The following is a 13,681-nucleotide window of genomic DNA, read 5'->3' as shown; positions in this document are numbered from 1 at the left end:
CAGAGAAGCTATCTGAGCTATAATATAGAAGACTAAACAAATTTGTGCTTCTCTCTCCCAGAGACCTCATGTCCTGGATCAATGGAATCAGGGGGCTGGTGTCTTCAGATGAGCTGGCCAAGGACGTCACTGGAGCTGAAGCCCTGTTGGAGAGACATCAGGTTCTTAAAAACCACTATGATATGTACTTTCGCTAGTGAAAAATCAGTAAACTAAAATGTAATTTAAACACATTAATTTCAAGCTAACTATACTATAACTACATTTACATATTTATTTATTTATGAATTAAAAATAAAAAACAAATTACTAAACTGGTTTAATTAAAGTCTGCTAAAACTAATTTTGCACTTAAAGCTGCGGTAGGTAACTTTTGACGGTTAATAAACAGAACTTCTTGCGTCTTGTGGAAGAACATCGTAGCCGGAACTACTTCTCTCTGTTTATGTCTATGAAGAATCACAAAGGTACTGGGTTACTCTGCTGCAGTACCCCCGAAGCAATCTAAAATAGTCCGAATATAAACACTTATTATAGGTGCACCCTAGTGATTCAGGACAGGCTAAAAACACGGTTTGAAAAATGGATTCATGGTGTACTCGCTTATTATATACATTTTTCTACATTTTGAACACAAACAAAGTTACGGACTGCAGCTCTGATTGGTTGTTTCTTAACGGGAACAATGTATTTCTGCAAATGGCAATAGGACCACTGGGAGGAGCCAGAGGAGCACATTCTTACAAAAGTTACCTACTGCAGCTTTAATGCACTTTAAAATATATACTGGATTGAACTAAAGATATACTTGATATTTGATTGTGATTTGAAAGTATACTTTAGGCTTAATAATATGAAATATGCATTGTGCTCAAGTACCACTCCAAATAAAGTTGAATTATAATTTTTCAGTAAATCTCTAGTGATATGTCAAATAGATAGAAATAGAAAAATATGTTAATAGATTTTAACCATACTTAGTATGAAATAAATGTATTTTAAATATATTACTAGTTACTGTTTAGAAGAGTTTCCTTCGATAATATTTGGCAAAATCCTTTTCAGCCCGTGAACAAATGTTAAACACTGGCATATTCATATTCTGTAGGAACACCGGACTGAAATCGACGCCCGTGCAGGCACCTTCCAGGCTTTTGAACAATTTGGACAGCAGCTGCTTGCCCGTGGTCACTATGCCAGCCCTGAGATCCAACAGAAGCTGGAGGCTCTGGAACAGGAACGTGCTGACCTAGAGAAGGCCTGGGTCCAGCGCCGGATGATGCTGGATCAGTGTCTGGAGCTGCAGGTCAGCAAGGACCATGTTTACAATTTAATACACAAAACTTAAAGAGGGCAGATGATATCATATGTTTATTTTTGTCTCCTGTAGCTATTCAACCGTGACTGCGAGCAGGCTGAGAACTGGATGGCAGCTCGCGAAGCCTTCTTGGCCAGCGATGACAAGGGAGACTCCCTGGACAGCGTGGAGGCTCTCATCAAGAAACATGAAGACTTTGATAAGGCTATTAATGTGCAGGTCAGCAAGCGCCAATGTGATATAAAGCCATCAAGCTTGAGATTATTCGATTTTGAATCTAGAGGGTTTTTTGTGATTAATTATTTAAATTTGTCTTTCCTCACAGGAAGAGAAAATTGCAGCACTGCAGTCTTTCGCTGACCAGCTCATTAGCGCTGACCACTACGCCAAACCTGAGATCTTTAATCGTCGTAATGAGGTCTTAGACAGGTCTGGGTTCTTCTTTTTGATGCTGCTCTCACTGAGTGAATCTGTTCAGTTTGTGTCATTTAAGTTAAAGCAGTATGTCCTTTTGACCTCCAGGTGGCGCCGTCTCAAGGCTCAGATGATTGAGAAACGCTCCAAGCTGGGTGAGTCCCAGACTCTGCAGCAGTTCAGCAGAGATGTAGATGAGATCGAAGCATGGATCAGTGAGAAACTCCAAACTGCCACCGACGAGTCTTACAAGGACCCCACCAACATCCAGGTAATGTCACATTCAGGCATCACTCTCAGGACAGATATGTCAATATTTTTGCAGATATGCTATGTTTTATGTTTTAAAGGTGAATATCCCGCTTAAGTATAACCTTGTAAATATATTAATAGGATAATACGCTCAAGTGCAAATTAAAATGTGTTTCTCTCACTGTCCCCACCTCAACCAACCCCGAGTGTTTTATTATGTAGGAAATTAAACTGAAACTCTGTCTGTGTTCCCATTGTCTGTTTCTAGCTATCCAAGCTGCTGGTAAGTGCAGTAGTGTGCCAGAGCTAACTAACACCAATAGGGTCTCTCTCCGTTGTCTCATTGTTTTTGTCTGTAAATGTGTATTTGAGTTCCGTATGTCTATCATGTGTCTCGCTTTGTACAGCATCATCAGTTGTTTGTCCCCTACCCGTGCCCCATCGTTGCAACATTTAATTTTTAATTGCTGGGTGTGGTCTCCATTTTCTTGTTGTGTCACTGAAGTTGGGATGTCTTGGTTTAAATTTGGTCCACACAGAAAAGCTGAGCTTCTCACAGTTGTGGATCTAAGAGCAAACTTTGACAAAAAGTAGTATGCGAAGACATATTTTTGGCCGTGTTCAGAATAGCATAGTAGAATTATATCCTTTATGCTGTACTACTGTGTGAATCAGCATTGCATTGCAAATATAATGGCATGTACTGTGTGTTATATACACATATAGTACTGTAGCATTTTGTTACAATTTCCTTTATTTCGATGGCTTAATGTTTCAAAGAAAAGATATTAAGAGAGACATAAAAATGTATTTTGTAACTGTTTAAAAAACATTTTTCTAAAAAAACTAATTAATTCTACAGTGAAATATAACATTTATAACATTTATTACTTTATTATATATTATAAATATATTTACCACTTTTTTAACCAAATTGTGCAACTACAAAGAAGCACTTTTTCATTTTTTCATAAATATCACAAGTATTCTTTTCCAAAATCATGCAATTCTATTATCACGTGAACGCTTTGTTTCAGTTTCTAGCCCAGAATTTTTTTTATTTTTTTTTATTTAGTGTACATTTTCTTAGCTCTCTCGTATCCTAGTGTGCCCCTAAAATGTAGGAAGTCATCCAGATATTAGATGCATACAGATATTTCCTAGTACATCTAATATGCATCCTGTAGTATTGTGCTATTCCGAACAAATCCCCAATTCTGTCAACCCAGAGAGAGAAGGTGGAGAGGTGCTTTCAAACAAGTAATTCTGCTTTGCTTTTTTGTGGAATACCACCGAGTTAAAACAACGGTCAAAAGAAATGGTTACATGTGTGCTATGGCAAGAAACCATATACTGGTGCATCTCAAAAAATTTTAATATTGTGAAAAAGTTCTGGAATTTGTGCTAATAGTGCCCTGACGAAGTATTGAGTGCATAAATGAACATACTTTAAAGAACTTGAACTTTTCTGTTTTGCAAATCCTTTTTTTGATTGATCTTAGGAAATATTCTAATATTTTGAGATACTGGATTTTTTGACCATCATGAGCTGTAAGCTTTAATCATCAAAACTAAAACAAAAAATCTTTTGAAAGGTTTTACTTTACATGCAATGAATCTAGAATATATGGACATGTCACTTTCTGAATAAGTTTAAAATAAAACATTTCAAGAAATTCAAATTTTTTGAGATTCACCTGTATAGTTAGAGCAGCCCGGCTTCCTTTGAGTGTATCAGCAAATGCTTTAGATAAGCCATTTGGAAGTGCTTTTTCCTTCTTCCCTTCTCTCTGGGTGATATAAAATATTAAATGATCTCAGACAAAACACCCCAACTCCTCTTAGGTTCCTCACAGAATTCATCGTGTGCTGGATCGTGTCTAGTTCATTTTATTGAATGCTCCATCAGGCTTTGAATGCGTCCTGTTCATAGTATGAGTTCCACGTTACATGTTCGGTCCTTGTTTGGTGGTTTCTAAATTCACAGTTGCCTCACTTTTTTTCTCTCACATTGATGTGTTGAAAAGGTTTGCTCTTTTGTGGCTACAAATAATGACAAACTTTCACAAACAGTCTACACAAAGGGAAATACATAAAATGCACACACATTATAATAGCATTGAATATGCATTGCTTTCTGCTGAAATTGAGTTTTTACACCGAGACATGTGTTAGATACAAAACCAGATATTGCTTTATCACAGCTGCACCCATGCATGACTTCACTGTGTGGCTCAGTTTAGCTTATTTCGCTTTCTTGCCACTTTCAGAGCAAGCACCAGAAGCACCAGGCTTTTGAGGCTGAGTTACACGCTAATGCTGATCGTATCCGCGGGGTGATTGACACGGGCAATGCTCTCATCCAGAGAGGTGCCTGTGCAGGAAGTGAGGATGCCGTCAAGGTAACAATTTCAGAAGTATTTCAGAATAGGCAGATGGTGAGTTACGGTCTGTGCTCATTTTGGTGTGGTTGTGCTCACATTTTCTCTCAGGCTCGTCTTAATGCTCTGGATGAGCAGTGGCAGTTCCTCGTCAACAAATCTGCCGAGAAGAGTCAAAAACTGAAAGAGGCAAACAAGCAGCAGAACTTCAACACTGGCATCAAGGACTTTGACTTCTGGTTGTCTGAGGTACTGAGATATGACTAAGTAGCTACTTAGGATAGTTACTGGCTTGAATGTAAATGTTTAATTAATATTAATAATAATAATATCCACTACATATTCCTGTGATCTTAGGTTGAGGCTCTTCTTGCTTCTGAGGATTATGGCAAAGATCTGGCCTCAGTTAACAATCTCCTTAAGAAGCACCAGCTTTTGGAGGCTGACATCTCTGCTCATGAGGTAGCTCTTCAGACATACTGATCAGGGATCACTCGTTTAGAGCATTCCCAAAATCCAATATGTCCCGATCAATGCTTGTTTTTGTGTTCTTATAGGATCGTCTGAAGGATCTCAATGGCCAGGCTGACAGTCTGATGGCCAGCAATGCCTTCGACACCTCTCAGGTTAAGGACAAGCGTGATGCCGTCAATGGACGCTTTGGCAAAATCAAGAGCATGGCTGCTGGGCGCCGTGCCAAGCTGAACGAGTCGCATCGTCTGCACCAGTTCTTCAGGGATCTGGACGATGAGGAATCTTGGATCAAGTATGGTTTACATTCTTCTGAGTGATCTATAATTTTTCATACCAACTGCATTATTTGAGGCTGTACACCCAATTGAATTCATTCTCTTCCATTAGGGAAAAGAAGTTGTTGGTGAGCTCGGAGGACTATGGACGTGATTTGACTGGAGTACAGAATCTGAGGAAGAAACACAAGAGGCTGGAGGCTGAGCTTGGAGCACACGAGCCGGCCATTCAGGTGAGGAGCAATGAAAAAGTCTTAAGTGAATCGTCATTCTGAATGCTGACAGTATTTTTCTGGCCTTGCAGTCTGTATTGGAAACTGGGAAGAAGCTGTCTGATGACAACACCATTGGACAGGAGGAGATCCAGCAGAGGCTGGCCCAGTTTGTGGAGCACTGGAAGGAACTGAAAGATCTGGCTGCTGCTCGGTCAGTACTGTATTTTACTATTTAACTGGTCTATTTTTCTGATCACCTTCAAAAGTATGAAGCAATAAGATGTTTAAAAAAAAAAAAAAATACATTAATAAAAAACTTATGATTATGTATATTGCCTAGAATAGGAATTAGAAAATTCTTTGGTTTTCTGGTTTTTAGTGGACAGAGGCTTGAGGAGTCGCTGGAGTACCAGCAGTTTGTGGCAAATGTGGAGGAAGAGGAAGCTTGGATTAATGAGAAACTGAACCTGGTCGGAAGTGAAGATTACGGTGATACTCTGGCAGCTGTGCAGGTGTGAAAAAAGAAACCACATTTAGCTGATTATGGCTTGATCTTGGACACACCTTCACACCTTTTTTTGCATGCATCTTAAGTTTCTTTATTTGGCTCTTCTTTTTCAGGGCTTGCTGAAGAAACATGAAGCATTTGAAACGGATTTTACCGTGCACAGGGACAGAGTGAATGATGTTTGTTCCAATGGAGATGAACTTATCAAAAAGGTATAGAGTACAACTATTACAAAGTCCATATACTACAAATTTACCCCTTTGACCCTTGAATGCTTTATTATAGACCTTTCCTTTGAAGTAGGATCTGACCTGATAGCAATATCATATCATATTGGGACTTTTTGTGCAGGAAAACCACAACGTGGAGAACATCATGGCTAAAATGAAGGCCCTGCGTGAGAAAGTGTCAGAGCTGGAGAGAGCTGCAGCTCAGAGGAAATCTAAACTGGATGAGAACTCTGCCTTCCTTCAATTCAACTGGAAGGCTGACGTGGTGGAGTCCTGGATTGGTGAGTAAATGTTTCCTCTCATGTGCATCAAACCTCATTTAAAATATGTGCATTTAAAACTTTTATATTCTCTGCTTCTTTGTACTCTGTGACTTAAATGTGTCTTAGGCGAGAAGGAAAACAGCCTGAAGACCGATGACTACGGTCGAGATCTTTCCTCGGTGCAGACTCTGCTCACTAAACAGGTTTGACATAGCATATGGAATAATATAGCCATAGCACAGCATATCCATTTACTGCTGTAACTGACTGTATTGATTCCACTCTGTCATAGGAAACCTTTGATGCTGGGCTTCAGGCCTTCCAGCAGGAGGGTATCACCAATATCACAGCCCTGAAAGACCAGCTGTTGGCTGCCAAACATGTACAGTCCAAGGCCATTGAGGCTCGTCATGCCACCCTGATGAAACGCTGGAACCAGCTGCTGTCCAACTCAGCCGCCCGCAAGAAGAAGCTTCTGGAAGCCCAGGACCACTTCAGAAAGGTGTGAAGAATTAAATTTCACCTCGAGTCAGGAAAATAAGTTTTTGTTTTGTGTTTTTAACTGTTGTTCACTGCTCCATCCAGGTCGAGGATCTCTTCCTCACCTTTGCCAAGAAGGCGTCAGCCTTCAACAGCTGGTTTGAGAACGCTGAAGAAGATCTGACAGACCCTGTGAGGTGCAACTCTCTGGAGGAGATCAGGGCCCTGCGGGATGCCCATGATGCTTTCCGCTCCTCACTCAGCTCTGCAGAAGCCGACTTCAACCAACTGGCAGAACTTGATCGCCAGATCAAGAGTTTCCACGTGGCCTCCAATCCATACACTTGGTTCACCATGGAGGCTCTAGAGGAGACATGGAGGAACCTTCAAAAGATCATCAAGGTAATTATGCAATCCTGCAACATGATTGAGTGTGTAAAAAGTAGAGTTAAAAAACTCTTAATAATTATATAAAAATCTGATTTATAGGAGCGAGAGCTGGAGCTACAGAAGGAACAGAGGAGACAGGAAGAGAACGATAAACTCAGACAAGAGTTTGCCCAACATGCCAATGCCTTCCACCAATGGCTGCAGGAGACCAGGTACAGAGGACCAGCATGCACTTCTCACAGTGCTGTGTTCTCTAGAGTAGAGTTTCATTAGAGTAGAGTTATGCTCGAGGGTTAAATACTACACGCAACTCGTCTGTTTCCATTGCATGACATCACACACACATCCATTCAGATTTGATCAAGCTTTCCTGATCTCCATGTAACTTTTTAGATGCCCATTTTCATTCGTGCCATCAGCTGTTTTCGTCACTGCAGTCTTTAAGTCATTGTCTGCTTTGCCATGTTGTCCGTTTATGAAGATTTTCACATTGATCACACAACTTCAACCCACCTGGGCTTGATATTCTGCAGCAGGGCTTTGTGCTGGTCACATTTTCTTTTTATGTGAGTGTTGAGTAGTGGCATTGATGTCACCACTCAATGTTTTAACTGTTTCTTTCTCTCTCCCTCCCCTATTTGTCTCTCTTTCCCCATTCCTTCGGCCTTCTCGCTGCTACCCTGATGCTTGGAATCATTTCTCTAATCAGGACATACCTTCTGGATGGGTTAATATCACATTTTTTACTCTTTTACTATAGTATGTTTGTGTGTGAGTGTGTATGTATTGTTTAATAGCATGTATTGGAAACATTATGACAGAAACACATTTGGTATAAAAATAAAACAAGAATTTGGGAGTTTCAGGTTAGAATAGAACTATGATTTGGACAGAAATAATACAGGGTCTCTCAAGAAGGACTCACTTTGCATATATTTTGCGTATTTTATCGTATGTTTTGACTATATATTTCCAGATGTATTCCTTTGTTTTTCACACTCTTTTTCCATTCCCTCTTCATCTCCCACCTCCCTCGTCTCTGAATAGCATAGCCTATCGGAGGGTAATCCGTGTCTATCAGTATGAAGTCGATGATGATCTTTCTGGAAGGTCTTCTCCCTTTTTTCTTCCTCTGATTGGCCTCTTGCCCCCTCACCCCACACCTTTTGGGTTTTCTTCTCCTCATGCACTTGAGTCTGACCCCCACTGTAAAGGCTCTGTGTGTGTTCAATTCCCTTTTACTAACATTCACTGCGATGTGAGGCTTTTTTTTTTTATTTAAGATGAACCCTTCCAGCTTCTTAATCCAACAAGCCTGGCTACATTTGGCACTGATGTTGAGGAGTGTGAACACTTCATCTCATTCTTTCAACTTTTTTTTTTTTTTTTCATGTAACAGTTATTTTTTTCTTCATTTTGAGGAAAATGTTCATGCACCAGATCCAGGGTGGAAACTGCAATGTGATTTCCATGACTGAAAAAGTACTTGTACACATTTTCCATATCCTGATCTGAATTCAAATAACTGTGCATTGACATTTTTTGGACATTTATAATATGGCTAGTTGAGTCCAACTCTGGAAATCTTTGATTTTGCACATTTTGCTTTTAAAAGTGTGCAAGTCAAAACTAAAACTAAGCAGTGGTACAAATATAGCAGTTTCTAACCCTGTTGACAGCAGCCCTAATCAAGCATGGTCTGGATTACCATGAATATAATTTGGCTACGTTAGCATGACTTTGGTTATTATAGTTGCCTTCTGGGGTGGCATATAGTTTGAACTCCATATCTACTACAAAATTGGTAAGTCCTATTATTATGTACAAGAAATTTAGGAAGATGCAGGTTACAGAACTAAAAGTAATGGTTATGCAAACCATTTAAACAATATCGTATAAACTCATAGTCATATAAAAAATAAAAAATACCCTTTTAAAGTCTACTCTGCCCAAGGTTTTGTTCTTTGACCCAATAAGTGAGCTAGTCTAGTAAGAGCCGCTCTTGTAAGGTGTAGACTGGCATGTGGAGTGAGTGAGTTGAGTTTGGGTGGATGTGCCATGTGCTCTCGGGCTCCTGCTGCTGGTTTCATCACTGTGTGTGTGGGCAGGTCCTGCATGGTGGAAGAATCCGGAACTCTAGAGTCACAGCTAGAGGCCACTAAGGTGAGTTTCAGAGCAGTGAATGGATTAATGAGACCCGTTTGGTGAAGCTGATCGATTATGAACAACAAAATGAAGCATTAGTGTATTAAACTATATAATCAGTAAAATATTGTGAAATATTATTACAACTCAAAATAACCTTTTTGATTTTCAGCTTTTTCTGATTATTATCTACGGTGGCCCAGTAGTGCACAATACAACAAAATCTCCACAACACAACGGAAACAAGCTGCAACACAACAAATTAGCACAACACAATGGAAACAAATCGTGACACAATGGAAACAAGCTACATCGCAAAGGAAACCAGCCACAACACAACAGAATTAGCACAACACCACGAAATTAGCACCAAAATAGAATCAAGTCGCAACACAATGAAATTAGGTGTGGCGATTTCATTGTTATGGAGATTTCATTGTGTTGTGCACTACTGGGTCACCATAATTATCAATGTTGAAATTAATATATTTAAACTGCTACATTTTTTTGTGATTCAAGATACATTTCTTTCAGGATTCTTTTAATGAATAGAATGTAGTGTGTATTATATAAAAAAGTAAATGCATTGATTCTGCTAAAAAAAATTGCTTAAGAAAAATAACAGAAATTGCATTTTATGTGCAAAATGGTATATTCCAGGTCTAGTGATACAAATCGATTAAATCCTAATATATATATATATATATATATATATATATATATATATATATATATATATATATATATATATATATATATATATATATATATATATATATATTCTTTTTTTTTTACCAATTCTTGTAATGTTGAGCTCTAGATTATTTAATCTTCAAGACATTTCACTACAATATACAGGTGCTGGTCATATAATTAGAATATCATCATATCAAGTTCAATTTCAATAATTCCATTCAAAAAGTTAAAACTAGTATATTATATTCATTCATTACAATCAGACTGATATATTTCAAATGTTTATTTCTTTTAATTTTGATTTAATTTTGATTCATTTAATTTTGACAACTAAGGAAAATCCCAAATTCAGTATCAGAAAATTTGAATATTACTTAAGACCAATACAAAGAAAGGATTTTTAGAAATCTTGACCAACTGAAAAGTATGAACATATAAAGTATGAGCATTCACAGCACTCAATATGTAGTTGGGGCTCCTTTTGCCTGAATTACTGCAGCAATGCAGCGTGGGATGGAGTCGATCAGTCTGTGGCACTGCTCAGGTGTCATGAGAGCCCAGGATGCTCTGATAGTGGCCTTCAGCTCTTCTGCATTGTTGGGTCTGGCATATCGCATCTTCCTCTTCACAATACCCCACAGATTTTCTATGAGGTTAAGGTCAGGCGAGTTTGCTGGCCAATTAAGAACAGGGATACCATGGTCCTTAAACCAGGTACTGGAAACTTTGGCACTGTGTGCAGGTACAAAGTCCTGTTGGAAAATGAAATCTGCATCTCCATAAAGTTGGTCAGCAGCAGGAAGCATTAAGTGATCTAAGACTTCCTGGTATACGGCTGTGTTGACCTTGGACCTCAGAAAACACAGTGGACCAGCACCAGCAGATGGCACCGCAAACCATCACTGACTGTGGAAACTTTACACTGGACCTCAAGCAACGTGGATTGTGTGCCTCTCCTCGCTTCCTCCAAACTCTGGGACCCTGATTTCCAAAGGAAATGCAAAGTTTACTTTCATCAGAGAGCATGACTTTGGACCACTCAGCAGCAGTCCAGTCCTTTTTGAAGCGAGACGCTTCTGACGCTGTCTGTTGTTCAGGAGTGGCTTGACACAAGGAATGTGAAGCTGAAACCCATGTCTTGCATACGTCTGTGCGTAGTGGTTCTTGAAGCACTGACTGAAGCACTGACTTTTCACAATATTCTAATTTTCTGATACTGAGTTTGGGATTTTCCTTAGTTGTCAGTTATAATCATCAAAATTAAAATATATTAACATTAGAAATATATAAGTGTGTAATGAATGAATATAATATACAAGTTTCACTTTTTGAAAGGAATTGTGAAATAAATCAACTTTTTGATGATATTCTAATAATATGACCAGCACCTGGCTGTATATAGTAAGTAAAAAAAAATTATAGTCATGCTGTTACTTTTTTTTTTGTGAAAAATTGCTATATGTGTGTCCTATTTATATAAAGTGGTTTCCAAATACCCATTCATTATAAACTACTAGAAATAATTTAAAAAATCATTGGAATTCATCGGCCAGAAAGTGTATTAACATTTCACTTGAGAATACTGTTGACAAGAACTCATTGAGCTTTAAACCCTAAACAGTAATACACACTCTGAGCTATAAGGCGCTCTGTTTTCCCTGCAGCGGAAGCACCAGGAGATTCGTGCCATGCGCAGTCAGCTGAAGAAGATCGAGGATCTGGGAGCAGCTATGGAGGAGGCGCTGATCCTAGACAACAAATACACAGAGCACAGCACCGTGGGTCTGGCCCAACAGTGGGACCAACTCGACCAGCTGGGCATGAGAATGCAACACAACCTGGAACAACAGATCCAAGCCAGGTGACACTTCTCAAACCAGTCCTTAATATTTTTACATTATATGACATTCTTTATAAAAAAAAAAAATTAAATGTTTATTATAATACAGTTTTGTTGTTTTTTATATATTGGTGTTTTATTGGTATTATTTAATAGTTCATTTCGTATTGTAATTTTACTTATTCTATTTCTTGTACTCCTCTTTTAGAAACACTACAGGAGTAACAGAAGAGGCCCTGAAGGAGTTCAGCATGATGTTCAAGTGAGTAATCCACTGTAATGAAAACCAAATCATTGCAATGCGAAAATCAAGCATTCTTCAAAATGTAACAAATGTTTTGTTTCAGGCATTTCGACAAAGAAAAATCTGGCCGTCTCAATCACCAGGAGTTCAAGTCCTGCCTGCGGTCTCTGGGCTATGACCTGCCCATGGTTGAAGAAGGAGAACCAGACCCAGAGTTCGAGTCCATCCTGGACATAGTGGATCCGAACAGGTGAGAAACATCATCTGTGGATGTGCTAAATATTCTGTGTTCTTTCTGTCATTGAGCTAACATCGGTTTGTTTTGTTCAGGGATGGAAACGTGTCCTTGCAGGAGTACATGGCCTTCATGATCAGCCGAGAAACAGAGAACGTGAAGTCAAGCGAGGAGATCGAGAGCGCTTTCCGTGCTCTCAGCGCCGAGAACAAACCTTACGTCACCAAGGAAGAACTCTACCAGGTACCACTTACAATTCATACTGGATAAATATCAAACATTTGGCCTCTCTTTCATGTTTGGTGTAAGAAAGATGATCTTAATGAACTTCTGTGTGTTTGCAGAACCTGACGAAGGAACAGGCAGATTACTGCATTTCCCATATGAAGCCCTACTTGGACACCAAGGGCCGAGAAATCCCGTCAGCTTTCGACTTTGTGGAATTCACCCGCTCGCTCTTCGTCAACTGATTCCCCACCCCCTGCCTGCCAGTGACCAATCGGGATGCGTTTTCCCCCCTTCACAAGAACACACAGCCGAACTGCATGGATCTGAATTGAAATTCTCTAGCACCCAGTATAGCAATATCTGTATCTTGCTATGACTCTTAACCCTGCGTATTTATCTGACACGTCCTCGTGCTTCACTGACAATAGTGTAGTGGATCTGTCTGCATTTATTGTGGTTGTTTTAGCTGTTAAGTGCTTTGCTTTATTTAACAAACCTATAAAGAGGATATGCTGTAACATCACCTATGAGACTGCAGTGTGCTTAAGTAAACGCTACTGGTTATAACTGGAAGGAGTTGTCTGTGTTTTATTTTACAGTGTAAATGTACAATTGAAGATATATAATGCATATATAACGTATTTTTTGGACTATAAGTCGTATCAGTCCAAAAATACGTCATGACGTAGAAAAAAATATATATAAATCGCACTAAGTCGCATTTATTTAGAACCAAGAACCAAGAGAAAACATTACCGTCTACAGCCGCGAGAGGGCGCTCTGTGTTTTCAGGTGTAGGCTACAGGAGCATAGAGCAGCATATAGCGCCCTCTCGCGGCTGGAGACGGTAATGACCTTAAAGACCTTAGACCCAAATCACACAACTGAACCAGTCCTAAAAATGATGGATGAAAAAAAAAAAGTAAAATGTAAAATTAAGAAAAAATAAAAATATAAAAAATTACAGTTTGGAGAATTACAAACATCTCACCCTGTACTGTGGCTGCAGCAAAGACTAGAGGGCGTGTGGGTGACGACCGCACCCCAAAAGTATATGAAACAGACACCTGTAGAGACAGCAGGGGATGGGGCT

At 39.2% G+C, this 13,681-nt stretch overlaps 1 protein-coding gene across 11 annotated transcripts in view; it reads left to right on the top strand.

Moving 5' to 3' along the window:
• The window catches only part of sptan1 (spectrin alpha, non-erythrocytic 1), a 32,306-nt gene extending 19,145 nt beyond the window's left edge, over positions 1-13,161 (top strand). For 3 of the 11 annotated variants that reach the window (XM_052588455.1, XM_052588451.1, XM_052588449.1), the window contains 27 exons: positions 62-161; positions 1,109-1,306; positions 1,391-1,537; positions 1,644-1,747; positions 1,841-2,003; positions 2,253-2,267; positions 4,255-4,386; positions 4,477-4,614; positions 4,723-4,827; positions 4,923-5,131; positions 5,227-5,347; positions 5,419-5,540; positions 5,709-5,841; positions 5,951-6,049; positions 6,189-6,348; positions 6,457-6,533; positions 6,623-6,832; positions 6,916-7,212; positions 7,300-7,412; positions 7,910-7,927; positions 8,248-8,310; positions 9,309-9,363; positions 11,706-11,902; positions 12,090-12,143; positions 12,229-12,375; positions 12,456-12,603; positions 12,705-13,161. In XM_052588455.1, the coding sequence (XP_052444415.1) occupies positions 62-161; positions 1,109-1,306; positions 1,391-1,537; positions 1,644-1,747; positions 1,841-2,003; positions 2,253-2,267; positions 4,255-4,386; positions 4,477-4,614; positions 4,723-4,827; positions 4,923-5,131; positions 5,227-5,347; positions 5,419-5,540; positions 5,709-5,841; positions 5,951-6,049; positions 6,189-6,348; positions 6,457-6,533; positions 6,623-6,832; positions 6,916-7,212; positions 7,300-7,412; positions 7,910-7,927; positions 8,248-8,310; positions 9,309-9,363; positions 11,706-11,902; positions 12,090-12,143; positions 12,229-12,375; positions 12,456-12,603; positions 12,705-12,830 (3,451 nt within the window). In that variant the 3' untranslated portion in view covers positions 12,831-13,161. The remainder of the gene's footprint in view (positions 1-61; positions 162-1,108; positions 1,307-1,390; positions 1,538-1,643; positions 1,748-1,840; positions 2,004-2,252; positions 2,268-4,254; positions 4,387-4,476; positions 4,615-4,722; positions 4,828-4,922; positions 5,132-5,226; positions 5,348-5,418; positions 5,541-5,708; positions 5,842-5,950; positions 6,050-6,188; positions 6,349-6,456; positions 6,534-6,622; positions 6,833-6,915; positions 7,213-7,299; positions 7,413-7,909; positions 7,928-8,247; positions 8,311-9,308; positions 9,364-11,705; positions 11,903-12,089; positions 12,144-12,228; positions 12,376-12,455; positions 12,604-12,704) is intronic. The other 8 variants (XM_052588456.1, XM_052588450.1, XM_052588457.1 and 5 more) reach the window with 5 other exon arrangements.
• Positions 13,162-13,681: the final 520 nt, after the last annotated feature.

The sequence above is a fragment of the Carassius gibelio genome, chromosome B21, assembly GCF_023724105.1.
Source record: "Carassius gibelio isolate Cgi1373 ecotype wild population from Czech Republic chromosome B21, carGib1.2-hapl.c, whole genome shotgun sequence".
Taxonomy (NCBI): Eukaryota; Metazoa; Chordata; class Actinopteri; order Cypriniformes; family Cyprinidae; genus Carassius; species Carassius gibelio.
This window is presented reverse-complemented; position numbering and strand designations above follow the sequence as displayed.